Below are 15620 nucleotides of genomic sequence, written 5' to 3'. Positions count from 1 at the left end.
AGAATGACCCCAGAGACCAGAGAGCCAGCTTTCTCCCATTCAGACTCTTATCCTTCCCCACCCCTCCCCCATCCACTGCAACTGGGACAGCAGTTTAAGCAGAGATTTGGGAGAGCAGACAACTGTCCCCAGCTGGTGCACCCTCCAGCCTGAGGTTCCCACAGAGAGTGGGGCCTATGCCTTTCCCCTTGAGGACCTGCAGTGGACCCAGGGTGCCGGATATGGGAGCCCCCTCTCCTATGGCATTTGTCAGAGACACACGCCAGTGGGTCAGACATGCAGGCTGGATCCCATGCCCCCAGGACTCAGGTGAATTGCCGGGGGACACAGTGGGGAGGTTTGTGAGCTGGACTTAGGAGACAAGGGAGCTCACGTGGGCAGAGCTGATGGGAGAATACTGTGGGGGTCCCAGACACAGCAATCTGGGAGAGCGCCCATTCCCCCCACAGGAAAGCCACACTGTTGGACTAGGGCAGGGAAGATCCCAGCCCACAGTGTCATAGTAACCAAGCGTGGTGCATTCAGTCACCCGGCACCCAGGCTGTCAGGAATTGTAGCCCCTTCCTCACAATCTGCCTTGACCCTGCTTCCAGTGGTTGCCCCTAGTGGCAAGGAAAACAACCTCTGAGCCCTGCCAGGGATTTGCAAAGCTTTCCAGGCTTGTACAACCTAACCACGTTTGTCTCACTCTTCCTGCTGTGGTGGAGATCAAGCAACCCCTTGTAAGCTACAGGGCCCCTCCAAAAGCCTGAGGCATTCAAGTGCTCCACCTGAGGGACTAGAGCTTACCACAGGTACAAAATCATCTTGACAGTTAACTGTTTCCTGCAAGCCTGAACATTCTCTGAGTAGGCTGCCTTCCAGAGAGAGGAAAAGAGATAACCAGAGTGCTAGCTTTCCTCCACTCACATGCTTTACCTCCCATTCCCCTCACCTACCCATGACTACTGAGAGAGATGCTTGAATAGGAGCTCTCAGGAGCTGCTGCTTCCCCTCTGTTGGGGCTTCCACAGAGAGTGGGGCTCAAATAATTCCTCTTAAAGACCAGCAGCAGACTAAGGGGTGTTCAGACTGTAAGCTCCCTGCTCACTGGCTCTCCCCAGTGCTGCTGCCCAGCTGCTCCATCAGAGCAGGGCATACCCAAAGCAGAGAAACATCTAACCTGTTGGACCACCACATAGGCAACTTGGGACAAGCAAGCTTCTCCCTGGAATGGCCAGGGACTGATCTTCAGGGACCCAGGAACAGACCATGGGCAAGATTCCATACCCCAAGGACTTGATTGTGTTACTTGGGGGCATGGAGGGTAGATCTGTGAACTAATCTTGGGAGGTGAGGGAGCCCACGTGGGTAGAACTGAAAAGAGAGTGCAGTGTGTGTCCCAGTCACAGTGCATTCCTGAAGCACCACTCCACCCACAGGAAAGCTGCACTCTCAGCTCAGGGCAGGATCCTGGACAGGGATGCTCCCAGCCTACAGTGTGATTGCTGGGAAGCTCAGCTAGTCTGAGCTTCTGACTGCTGGCAGATGCCAAAAGAATATTGTGGAGCAGGGGATAGGCAAAGAGTGAAACCTGCTACAGCCAGATCGTGGATCTCAGATGGCCCCCGCCTCTACAAGCAGACTTACTAGCTGGGTGGGGCCACCTCAGGCCCTCCCTAGTGGTTTTCTCCAAAAGCCTGGGAGTGTACCTGTGACCCCTGCCAAAACAGCTACCTTACCAGATTTGTGGAGCCTGACTGCAGACTCACCCAACCCACCCTGCCTAGCCTCACTCCCCCAGCCAACTCTGCTGTGGTAGAGAATAAGGACTCACCTGGAAATTCCAGGGCTCCACCCAGCACCTGGGACATTTGAGTGCTTCTCCTGAGGAACTAGAGCTGGTCACAGGACCCAAAAACAACATTACAGCTTGTTCCTTCTGACAAGCATCACCTACTGACAGGGAGGTCAATTTGCAAAGCCCTTTGTAGCATTTACTGATTTAATCATATAGTGTGTGATTGATTCTCACCCACAAGCACCACCTACTGTCTCAGAGATTAAACTGGGCATGCCATTTCAGTTCACACTGTTAAGAGGACCACATGGCTGGGGAAAGAGAAAGGATTTCAAAGACCTCCATCCTCCCTCATCAGAGAGAGACAGGGAATTTATATACATACATAGCTCACCACTGCTACAGCCTACAAACAACTAGGAATTGAGAAAATCACCACACTAAGGATACGTATAACCAAGGCACCAATCGAGAACCTAGATCCCCATCAAAGCACCCACAAGTAAAGCCAAAGGTTCTTACTCAACATATGCTACAGATACTCCCTAATGAGTGAGGGGAGAAGGAAAAAAAGTCCCATCTAAACAAATGAAAATCCAAAAATAAGAAGTAACAGCTGCCCTAGATGAGAGGGAATCAGCGAAAGAAGTCTAGAATCATGAAAAATCAGAGTGAAACGCCATCCCTAAAAGGGAACACCAGCACTCTAGCAATGGATACCAAACCAAAATGAAAATATTTAAATGGCAGATAAAGAATTCCAGATATGGACTGTAAGGAGGCTCAATGAAATCCAGGATAAAGTGGAAAACCAACTCAAAGAAACCAAAAAGACAATTTAGGAAACGAATGAAAAATTTACAAAATAGATCAAAATATTAAAAAAACCAAATAGAATTTCTGGAAATGAAAAATTCATTTAAGGATACACAAAATAGTATAAAGATTTAAGAATAGACTAGACTAGGCAGAAGAAAGAATCTCAGAGCTTGAAGGCAACTCTTTCAAATTAATTCACTCAAAAATAAAGAATGGAGAAGAGGAATGAACAAAGCGTACAAGAAATATGGGATTATGTAAAATAGTCACATATAAGACTCATAGACATCCCTGATGGTAAAGGAGAAAACACACAAGGGCTGGAAAACCTATTTGAGGGAATAATTGATGAAAACTTCCCCGGTCTTGCTAGAGTTTGACATACATGTACAAGAAGCTCAACAAACACCTGGGAGATTCATTGCAAAGAGGCAATCTCCAAGACACATAGTCATCAGACTGGCCAAAGTCAACACAAAGGAGGAACTCCTGTGAGCCACTAGGAATAAACATCAAGGAACTTACAAAGGAAAACCCATCAGGCTAACTGCAGACTTCTCAACTGAGATTTTACAGGCCAGAAGGGACTGGAGCCCGATCTTCAGTCTTCTCGAACAGAGCAGCTGTCATCCTAGAATGTTGTATCCTGCAAAACTCAGTTTCACATATAAGGGAGAAATAAAGACTCTTCCAGACAAGCAAACACTGAGGGAATTTGTCAAGATCAGGCCTGCCCTACAGGAAACACTCAGAGCCACATTATACATGGATCAACACAATAGACATCCACCAGTATAAAACCACCCAAAAGCTCAAGCTTAGAGCTCATATAAAACAGTACCACAAGAGGTAAAACAAAGCAACAAGATGCCACCCAACAGGATGAACAGAACATCATCCCACATATCAATTCTATCAATCAAGTGGTCTGAATGACTCACTTGAGACACATGGGCTGGTAAAAAGGATCAAATAATACAAGCCAAGTATCTTCTGTCTCCAGGAAATACATCTAACCCACAAGGACTCAAGTAGACTCAAAGTGAAGGGAGGGAAAAAAATATTTCATGCAAATGAAAACCCAAAGAAAGCAGGTGTAGCCATTCTCATATCAGATAAAATTGACTTCAAATCAACAATAGTAAAGAAAAACAAAGATGGTCATTATATAATGGTAAAGGGAGCAATAAACAAGAAGACATAACAATCCTAAATATTTATGCACCTAACACAGAAGCACCTAGATTCATGAGGCAAATTTGACTAGATCTAAGCAAAAAGATAAACAGCAGCATCATAATTGCTAGAGACTTCAACACTCCACTGACAAAACTGGACAGATCATCCAAGCAGAAAATAAAGAAACACTGAACTTAAATAGGACTCCAGAACAACTGGGCCTAACAGACATTTACAGAATATTTTACCCCAAAACTACTGAATACACATTCTTCTCATCAGCACATGGAACATTCTCCAAGATTCATCATATCATATCTTAGACCACAAAACATGTCTCAACAAATTAAAAAAAGTAGAAATCATACCATGTATCTTCTCAGACCACAGTGGAATAAAACTAGAAATCAACTCCAAGAGAAACTCTCAATTCTACACAAATCATTAAACCTGCTACTGAATGATTATTGAGTCAATAATGAAATTAAGATGGAAATCAAAAGATTCCTTGAACTGAATAACAAAGGAGACACAAGCTACCAAAATCTATGGAATTCAGCAAAAGCAATCCTACGGGGAAAATTCATACCCTTAAATGTCTACATAAAAAATACAAAGAGATCACAAATTAACAATCTAATGATGCACCCCAAGGAACTAGAAAAGGAAGAGAAAACCAACCCAAAGCCAGCAGAATAAAAGAAATAACTAAGATCAGGGCAGAATGAAATGAAATGTAAAACAAAAAAATACAAAGGATCAATGCAATAAAAGATTGGTTCTTTGAAAAGATAAACAAAATTGACAGACTATGCTTTATTTGGAACCAGGAAAGAGTCAGAATAGCCAAAGCGATTTTAAACAAAAAGAACAAATCTGGAGACATAACATTATCAGACTTAAAACTATACTACAAGATTACAGTAACCAAAACAGGATGGTATTGGCACAACAATAGAGACATAGACCAATGGAACAGAGATCCCAGATATAAAACCATCCACATACAGCCAACTGATCTTTGACAGAGCAGAGAACTATATGCACTGGGGAAAAGAAGCCCTATTCAATAAATGGTGCTTGAAAATTGGATAGCCATATGTAGAAGAATAAAGCAGGAATCATGTCTCTTACCATTCACAAAAATTAATTCAAGATGGATAAAAGACTTAAATGTAAGGCATAAAACCATAAGAATTCTAGCAGAAAAACTCTTCTAGATATTGGCCTAGGCAAAGAATTTGTGAATAAGATCCCAATGGCAATCACAGCAACAAGAAAACTAAGTAAATGAAACTTGATGGAATTAAAAAGCTTCTGCACAGCAAAGGAAATAATCAACAGAGCAAATAGAAAGCCTAGAAAATGGAAGAAAATATTTGCAAGCTATACATCTGATAAAGGGCTAATAACTAGAATCTACAAAGAACTCAAGCAAATCATCAAGGAAAAAACAAACAACCCCATTTTAAAAGTGGGCAAAAGACATGAATAGAAGCTTGTCAAAAGAAGATACACAAATGGCCAATAAACATATGAAAAAATGCTCAATATCACTAATTATCAGGAAATGCAAGTTAAAACCAAAATGACATATCACCTTAACCCAGTTAGAATGGCTTTCATTAAAAAATCCAAAAACTATAGATACTGGCATGGATGCAGAGAGAAAAGAATGCTTGTACACCACTGGTATGGCTGCAGATTAGTACAACCTCTATGAAAAACATCATGGAGATTCCTCAAAGAACTAAAATTAGACCTACATTTCGATCCAGCAATCCCACTACTTGGTATTTACCCAAGGAAAAGAAGTCGTTTTATCAAAAAGACATCTGCACTTGAATGTTTATTGCAGCACGATTCACAATTGCAAAGATGTGGAATCAACCCAGGTGCCCATCAATTCAAGAGTGTATTAACAAAATGTGGTATATGTATACCAGGGAATATTATTCAGCCATGAAGAAGGATGAACTAAGGCCTTTTGCAACAATTTGGATGGAGCTGGAGACCATTATCCTAAGTGAAGCATCTAAAAAATGGAAAAACAAACACCACATGTACTCACTATTAAATTGGAGCTAACTGATGAGCACACAGTGCACAATGGAAAGTAAAACTCAATGGAAATCAAGCAGGGGGGAGGAAGAAGGAGGGGATTGACAAAAAACTATCTAGTATGTACAATGGTCACTGTCTGGGTGATGGGTGCACTTATAACCCTGAGTTAAGCATAACAAAATCAATACATGTAACCCAAAACATTTGTCCCCCTGTAATATTTTGAATTAAAAAAAATAGAAAAAAATAGATTTTTAATGTTCTCACCACAAAAATGGTTAGTTGATAAGGTGATTGATATGTTAGTTAATTAGCTTGATTGAATCTTTCTACAATGTATACATAGTTCAAAACATCACATTGTACCTGTAAATATACACATTATTGTTAATTAACAATTTAAAAAAGAACTATGACAATCACTTTACATTATAGGCAAGTCAGAGTGCTAGAAGCAAAAAATATTAAGACAAAAGGTTATTGCTGTGCACTGCATTTCAATGGAACATTTTGCAAATGGGTTGCCTTCTACTCTTACCAATACTGCTATGCTTGCTTTGAAGAAAGATTTACAGAAAAGAAAGGAAGGAAGGAAAAAAAGAAGAAAGAAGGAAAGAAAGGGGAGGGAGGGAGGAAGAGAAGAAGGGAGGGAGGAGGAAAGAAAGAAAGAAATCCTCAAACTTGCAAATTGTAAGATCAAAATTATGCACTGAATGGTTTCTCCAGCAAAATCTCCTTGGATTTTTGATATAGGTAATTTCTAAAATTTTCATTTTACATACCTTTTAATGAATACATCTATTGCTTCTCTGTTTTAATATGTAGATATTACCAAAGTCTTTTCATAATGTATAATCTACTGCTCTGGAGGATTGGCAAATCATTCATTATTTGTATTTAAGTTAAGAAAAATCATTAAATTGTTTCCTCAGACTGAAAAGGAGGAAATTAAAGAATGCGGTGCAGGCAGGTGTATTTGCTACGCAGTGCTTAGCAGGGCTCTTCAAATGTGCTTTGATGATCACCTTCCTCAGAACCGCCAAGGGAGCATGTTAGAAACTCAGACTCCATCTTCCTGACCTGGAATCTCTGCAGGTGAGGCCCAGGTGCACTCTAAAGTTTGAGAAGCATTTCTTGATAGCTTTGAGACAGCAAGGCCCCAAAACTGAGTTTAATATTCAGTCCTTTTAAACATTAAGCCTGGAATTTAAGTAAATGCAGCTAAGTTTTTGGAGATGTGTATGTTACATCATCACATAAAGAATCACTAGCCTTCTCACAGATGTGATTAACCGAGCCAAAGTAGGGGGCAGGATCATGTTTTCATTCTCAATTACGCTTTTCCTAGTTAAAACCAAATAAAAGTTATACTATGTATAATCAAGAAAAGTCCTTTTAATTGAAATATAAAAAATGAAAGTTTATTTGCATTCTAGGAGTTCTCTGCCTTATATGGAACTAGATAGCCCAGTAACTTAAAGAGGAGTTCAGCACTTATTTATCTATTTAACAAATATTTATTGAATATTTACTACATGCACATACTGGACCATGCTCCGGCATTGCAATAGCAATGGAAAAAAAGAATCACTTGTTGACTTTTCAATCTAATCTAGTGACAGAGATGTACACTAGTAAAATAATCATGTACCTAAATATAAATTTACAACTATGATAGGTATAAGGGAATGAAGTACTTAGATTTGAACTAGAATTAACGAGTTCCTAACTCTCTTGAAAGTGGAGTAAATCTTTTGACCTAGTAATTCCACATCTAGGAATTTATCCTACATGCACGCTGTCTCATTTGCCCAAAAATAGATGATGAGGCTCTACAGTTTGTGAGTGTGTAAAACACTTAAATGTCCAATGGTAGAGGCCTGATTCAATAAATTATGCAATAACTACATAGTAGAAATATTTTTCATTAAAAAGAATGCAGTAGATAATAACATGAAAAAAATCTTACAAATATATATTTCATAAAAAAACAAGGTACAGAAAAACATGAATGCATGCCAGTATAATGATACCATTTGTGTTAAACGGAAAAAAGGAGATATATATGTATTTATGCATATAGAGTGTCTGGAACTAATTATCTTTCTCTGAAGAGTGGGAGGAGCTGTCTATTTTAATTTCACTTTAAATTTTGTTTCATTATGTTTTTAATTTTTTTGTGTATGTGGTAGTTGTTCTGTTATTAGAAGGGCATATATTGCATTACTAACTCATACAATTTTGAACACGTACCCTTGGCCTCATTACCAGACCACCAAATCACAATGTTCAGTGAGAGTATCCTAATAATTGGTAATTAAAAAAAAAAAACCACAGGAAAAACTACTATAAAAATCATCCCCAGATGATTCTGGCCAGCCAAATTGGAAACCATTGCTCTAACATAATAAAGTATCAACCTTAGGAAATTTTTTAATACCTTCACAATTTCGTATCCTTATTTGGGAGCCAAAATATTCTGAGATAGTTCTATACCTACAGAAAATAAAATATATGCCATGATAAAAAAATTAGTAAGTATGCTGATTTCCAATATCACAGTCTCTTTCAGAACAAGATTTTTATTCTTCTGCTAGGAAAATTACTTCAGACTGACATTGAGCTCTAATTTCAGGAAAAGTGTCCTCAGACTTCAAATACATCATCCTTCAAGCAGCTGTTATAGTCAATATTTATTGCACTCTACAAACCTTGATTTATAAAAAGGACCAAGGATTTGAAGTAGAAAAACTGAGAATGAACTATTTCATATCAAAACCTCAGTGTGCCAGAAAACTTAGTGCCTTTCTCATTAGTACTGGTTTCTCATGAAAATTCCTGAGTTAAACCAAACCTAGTATCTGACTCTGTTCTCCATCTTTAATCATGTTTTTCCAATTTTAATCATAAATAAAACAACCTTTGAAGTGAGTAAGCATATTGCTGGTCTAAACAACCCAAATAACCATCCATTTAATTCTGAATCCTCTACTTAGTAGCTCTATAACATTAAGTTACATAAATTTTCAGCATCTCAGTTTTCTAACCTGTAAAATGGAATAACAATGGAATAAAATTCATAGGGTGACTATAAGAAGTACAAGAATGAAAACAGGTAAACTTCCTGGAAAATATCTAACATATAGTAATGCTGAGCAATAAGCTTTTTATCTCTAACCATTGGTCTGAGCATTCAAGACATAAAGTCACAGTCTCAGCAGTTAAAGGCCAGTTTGAATTTGGATTTGATTTTGAGATTGTGCTTTTATTCAGTATCCTGCCTCCCTTGATTCAAGCATTTATCAAACACATATTAACTCAGTGCCATCTGGGTATAAAGCACCAGTCTAGACACAGTGCAAATAAAAGGATTTAAAGAAATAAGACCTTTTGCCTCTAGATTAGATTTTGGAAGAGAAACTGGAAAATGCACACAAGTATAAGGTGGAAGCCACTGCCATAAGAGGCAGGTATACGGGGATTTAGAAGAGATATTCATTAAGTCCAGTTGATGGGTGGTACAGGCCTGGAAATGGGGGATCAGAGAGTCACCATCATGATGTAGGGTTGAGGCCAACTACATAAATGGTGCCACTCAGCAGGGCCCAGCAAAAATGGAAGAATTTGACCTCATGGGGAAGTTTCTGACTCCACACACTCCAAGATCTCTTTCCCTACTGGAATGCTGTTCAAGGTGAAGGTTCTTAGAAACACTATCATCAAATATCCACATCTGTAAACATTAGGGTTTTCCTGCCTTTTAGACCCAGAAGACAAGAGTTGAAATAGATAATTCCAATGTGTGAGCTTATAATTCCATAAAGCAATGTCAGGGGAACAGCATCACACAGAGTTTTACAGCAAGAGCTCTACAGTCCAATCTGGCCAGGTGGAGAAAAGACAGCACTGCTACCTAGCGATAACTAGGTAGCCAAGGAGAGAAAAATCTGTTGGAATCTGCCCAAAGCCCAGTAAGCAGATGGCCATGGGCACAAAAACCATCACGACAATTGGCACTCCACAGGGATGCTCTGAGCAGGGAAGGGGCCTGGAAAATGTCCTTCTTTGGCTGCCCGTCCTTCTGAGGCATATTGGTGGCACAGGATGGGGAAAACTGCCCGACTGCTGCCAAGAGGAACAGAGATGGCCTTTAAAAATCTAGGCTACTGCAGCCTCCTGAGTAGTCAATCTGGTACCTTTCAGCAACCAGAGAACACCTTAGAGATGTGGGTGCTGATTTCCTCTGGGACAGACGATATCCAACAGATTCCATTCAAAGTTGGCTCACAGAATAATAACAAGGCAAGCTCCAATACAGTAGAGGGGTCTGAGTCCTCTGCAGCCAGACCTCATATGTCAGGTATATGGCATGAAATTGTTTTATCTGCTTTAGAATTCTTAAGTGGGTGGCATATGGAGCACCAAGTGCATGTGTGCTTTCCAAGGTTAAGTGCCACTGAATGACTAGGTTTGTTAGCTGTTTGAAGGGCCATTACCAGTAACAATTTACTTTGCAGAGGCTTGCTAATTTGGAATTTTTAAAAAGTTGAAGTAGATGAATTTTTTTCTGAAATTTATGATCTTGTCCTATTTATGATATTGCATATTATTTCACAGATACCTTAAACAATTGGCATTAATACATTTATCAATGACATCACAACAGACACACACACACATGCACAGAGTTTACTCTTAATCTGCCTTTGAGTAGACTTCTAATTGAGTCAACAGCAAATAAAATACAACGCTGAACTGCTGGCCTGTATCTCAAAAAATTATCAACTGAATTTCAGTAATAAGGACATCTAACTTTCAAAAATCACTCTGACATGAGATAGACATTATTCCAACATGAATTATATTTACATAACATTTGACTACTTTATACTTTTAAATAAGTTTTAAATATAGTTGAGAACTATCCTTCCCTGAAAAAAAAAAAATAACAAAATATCACAGCCAATGCACTCAGATCCCCTTGATTTACATTATTCTTTAAATAAATTACATAGACTGCATTGCTTTATAAGGACTGATTTTTAGAGCAGCAAACCCTAGTAATTACTTTAATTGTCTTAGGGCTTGAAACAGTTTAACAGTAAAGGTTTCTGATTATTCAATAATCTACTCATATCAATCAGAAAAATTACTAGTTTGGAGGAGTATCCGATCACAGCTTTGGTAAAGACAAAGAAGCCACAGTCAGCTACTGACTGCAGAAATTATATTATTATTTGATAATAGCAAGTAACCCTCAATCACGTAAATATACATCTTTATGAAACATTGTGTGGAGTCATAGTTCAGTTAATTATGACAATTCCGCAGTCAGGGAACATATTAATAGTGTGCAATTGATTCAAATTGAAATTATATCAAACTATCCCCAAAATGTAAAGTGACTAGCATACAAATAAAATAAATGGTAAGGGATTGGGGTAAGTGCAGATGAAGTTTGGTTGAGAAATAAAAAGTCAACAAACGTATATATTTATACGCAGCTACTTTTCGAAAGTATATGAACCAAAATTGTTCCCCCAGGAAAGTAAGTAAAATTGTTAGAAAGGTATCCTTCTCATTTCCATAATAGGGAAGAGACTTTCACTCCATTCCTAAAAAGGTAATTTTTCAAAGAGTAGCTTGTGACCCAGGCATGGCCTGGGGTCTTGGCTCTACTGGTCTCCCTCTACTAAATCAGTAGGTGATAAGGGAGTCTGTGGACCTCCATGGGACTGGCCCGAGTTGGCTGTGCAGACTCAACTCTTCCTATGGGCAAGACCCAAATCGTAGATTTGATGAGAAAAGGAGCTGTTAAGTCTCAGAGTCCATCTTTCAAAATTATTTAAGATTAGCTATCTTTTTCCCCATCCCTGTAAACTTAATGGAACCAAGAAGTAGATCTCAGGCTGCTACTTTAGGGGATGACCTTTGGTTTCACTCATCTTTCCTTTGACAACTGATGCCACAAAGCTAGTTAATATTAAATGGGGTTTGTACCTAAACCTAACAGAGAAATCTGACCTGCAGTGTTAAGGGTTAAGTTTGGGGTCATTTTATAATAATATGATCCATTTGAAATACGTTTTGACTTTTAAATCTTAAAATCCTTCTCAGAATAAACAGGAAAATTAATTTCAAGTAAACTCTTTCTCCCAAGTAAACACAGAACATGCTCTAAAGAAGCGCCACCCAATGTTAAAATACAATTAGCTCATAATATAGCATTTAAACATGAGTACCTCCAGCCAAGATCTTCTCTTCCAACTCTGCCATTTGCTTTTTGTAGGCCCTTAAAGCTGCTTCTTTGAAAGAGGGACGAATTCTCTTTGGCTTTATGATTTCCACTGGCTGTTCAGGAACGTTTTGGTTTTCATCTTCTCTTATTTCCATTTCAACTAATGTTTCATTTAAGGGTTCCAATCCACATTCACTAACCACATCATCTGCCTGCCCATCATAACTCTCATCTTGTGGGGTTTCGTAAGGTGTTTCATATAAAGGGTGATCATATTCCTGCATCTGTGTATCTGTTTCAGTAATACTAGTCCTATTTTCCAGCTTAGCAAGGACTTGTTCCATCACTTCAACATAATCTGTTTCATTAACAGCCACTGGTTCACTATAATCCTCCTCATTCTCTGCTTTGTAGTAATAGGGCTCCGTGTAGACATCAGAGTCAAGTGTGGTACTTGATTCATTTGCAGTTGATTGAGATAATGTCCGAAATCTCCCCATTAAGGAAGAGCCACTGTCCTCATACCCACTGAGGCTCTGTGTGCTTTTGTTCCATACTACTTCCAAGGCTGATTTAGCCCTCTGCAGTGTAGATCCAAATTTTGGGAAGCTGAAAGTCTTATCAGAAAGGTCAATGCTTAATCGACTATGCCATGATTTGGGCGGGGCATCCTCCGAATCATCACTTTGCAATTCACTTTGACTTCGATACATCATGGACAATTGGTTTTGATTTTCGTACAGCTCATTAGAATTAGATTCCTGATAAGAATCATATTGGCCAACCCACTGGCCTTGTGGTTCATTATCCAATCCTGGGCACGGAGATGAGTTGTCATCTTGGGTTAAATCATAGCTCTCTGAGTCATCTTGAAGGTCACTGTGGCACTTTTCCAAGTATTCTAGGTCTTTATTATAAACATGCAGGTGTTGGTCAGAAAGACTGTTTGTGTCATAGTCAAACGCTTCCTGGGTAGAAGAATCCAAGCCTAAATCAGCTCCTTGCTCTACTTGATTCCATTCCTTCCATGGAGAAAGATCCTCATGCAAAGAGAGCTGAGAATCACTATAATGACTTCGGTCTCCAGAGGCACATAGCATGCCGTTACTCATTCCACTATCCACAGTTTCTGTGTTTTCAATCTCACTGTGTCCTTGGACGCCCTGAACACTCCCACTTAAATGCTGGTCCTGAGGACTGTCATACAAGGTGGGTGTGCCCTCCTGTTTCCTCTGCCATAGTTCCCGATCTGAAGATGACAGGAGGGAGCTTCCATTAGTTCTAACGAAAAACTGATTTTCCGAAAAATCCTCTGAGTAAGACTGACACAATTTGGAAAAATCTGACTCAGAACGACTAAGTTTAGCAGTGAAAAAATCACTCTGTGAATGCCAGAGAGGTGTTGCATCAGCATAATGGGTTGTGGTTTGCTTTTCCGCGATATGTGATTCTGGCAATTGTGAGGAAGTTTTATCATAATTTGACTTATTTGAAATTCTGTTGCTATTAGCTGTTTTATTCTTGGATTTTGCACTGTGTGATTTTGAGCTTGGCTTGGAAGTGCTTCCCTTTGTTGGAAACTCTGGCTTGGAAAGCACAGCATAACTGTTTCTATTGAGGTCAGATTCCAGCTCTCCGTCACTGTCATCAGGTGACTGCCAATTGTTCTTCTTGATTTTGGGCTCTGGAGTAGAAAATTTTATATCCATGCTTTCATATGTCTGTGAGGATGGTATCCCTTTCTCTTTTCTTTCTCTGATATCATGAGTCAGAATATCTGTGGAGATTCCAATGCCTGTTCCTTTGAGTTTATATGACTTTTTTAAGACAGAATCCCTCTGCTGAGGGGTTTCGAAGTACACAAGTATAGGTCGAGGCTTTGCATTTGGGCAGTCCCTTTGATGTCCTATCCTCTGAGCAAATTCAATTTTAATAGCATTCGGCACATCTGAAAAGCCCATTTTATCTATTAGAATTTGGTACACCACACTTTCGACATATTCAAATCTTTCTTCGGGCACATTTAAAAATCTCAGGCTTGCCTTGCTACCCATGTGCCCTAAGTGTTTAATATAATCATGGATGTCTCTGGTTTCCCTCCGAGACTGGACGAATCCCGTACGCAGCTGCTCGATTTCACTTTGCACAACCTCCACGCTGCTGGAGATCTCATCGATGGAGTGCTTGAGAGCATTGACGTGTCCTCGCAGTTCAGAGAGTTCCGTTTCGATCTGACTTATTCCCTGAAGCTCCTTAAAGATCATTTCCATGACGTCATGTGTTTGGCTGATGCAGCCCGAGGAACTAAATCCCGGCTCCAGGGCATTTGTCTTGGGGTTTCGGGCGGTTCTGTCCAAAGACTTGCTTCTTATTCCCCAGGTTTTCTTCATGGTGCTCAGCTCGGAATCTGAGGAGACACACTCTTGACTCTTCTTCCATTTTCTCAGTTTTCTTAAGGCCCCTAGTTTTAAGCTGTGGAGCGTGCGCTCCCCGTCGGAGCTGCCCTCGGAGGGGGCGAGGCTGCTCGAACTCTTCCTGTTGCGTCTCACCGGCATGGCGCGCGCGGGCTGCGCCTGGCTCTCCGTGCTGCTCCTTAGTTCGTTTAAGGATCCCGAGCAGGAGCTCTCAATGGAAGACAGCTCTTGAAGCAGAGCCTCATTGTCACCGTTGGTGACGCTGATATTTTTCTGTAGGCCGTTGGCAATTGCTACACGGTAACTGAGCGTGGGCGAGAGGGAAAACTCTTTGCTGTCCTTGTCGTCCTCAGTGGATAAGTTGCGAGCCGATGAACACTTGGCGATCTTCCTCACCGTGCTTTTCAGGGTGTTAGAGATTCTGGGGGGTTTGGTCTGGCCAGCAGGAGGAACGTCTTGATCCTTTTTCTGCTGACGATTCTCTTTTTTTGTGTTTGTATTTCCCGATTTCTTTGTGAACATTCCTTTGCAAAGCTTATGTATGTAAGGGAAAATCAAGCTCTTGAAAAAATTAGCCACCATGGAGAGTAATTAGTGCAAGCTTTTTGGCGCCAAAGAAATAAACAAGGTACCCGGATGAAAATCTGAAACTCCAAGGCAAGCATCACTGTTCAGATATTCTGTGAGTCGCCGAAAACAGCAGGAAGGGCAGGCATGGCTCTGCCACGGTGTCACTGTCCGTGAAAACCAGAAGCGAAGCTCCATTTACCAAAGACATTCTCGCCTGGAGGAGGGGTTTTGTGAACCTCTCTCATTTCCGCATAACTCCATGTAGTATCTAAAAAGAAAGGAGTGTTAAAATAAATATCAGAACTCAATTCTAGATTTATCTCATTTCAAAAAGTATTTGTGATATATACATGGTGTGAAAATTTGCAGAGGAGGCAGGGGAATATCTGAATTTCAATACAAATTTACTTTTAAAACAACTAGTTAAAGGAAATCAGTACCAATGACTATGTTTATAATGACTTTTACTAAACCACTTATGGGTAGATACAATTGAAATGGTAATAATGATTAGAAAACGCCAAGTAAAATGACAGGCAATTTAAACAGCTGTATT

At 39.9% G+C, this 15620-nt stretch overlaps 1 protein-coding gene across 1 annotated transcript in view; it reads right to left on the bottom strand.

Moving 5' to 3' along the window:
• UNC13C (unc-13 homolog C (C. elegans)) overlaps positions 1-15076 on the bottom strand; it is a 656589-nt gene extending 641513 nt beyond the window's left edge. Inside the window, 1 exon segment of the mRNA XM_012658024.1 lies at positions 12085-15076. Coding sequence (XP_012513478.1) covers positions 12085-15076 — 2992 coding nt within the window.
• Between the last annotated feature and the right edge of the window lie 544 nt (positions 15077-15620).

Source organism: Propithecus coquereli, unplaced genomic scaffold (assembly GCF_000956105.1).
Source record: "Propithecus coquereli isolate 6110/MARCELLA unplaced genomic scaffold, Pcoq_1.0 Scaffold57, whole genome shotgun sequence".
Classification (NCBI taxonomy): Eukaryota; Metazoa; Chordata; class Mammalia; order Primates; family Indriidae; genus Propithecus; species Propithecus coquereli.
This window is presented reverse-complemented; position numbering and strand designations above follow the sequence as displayed.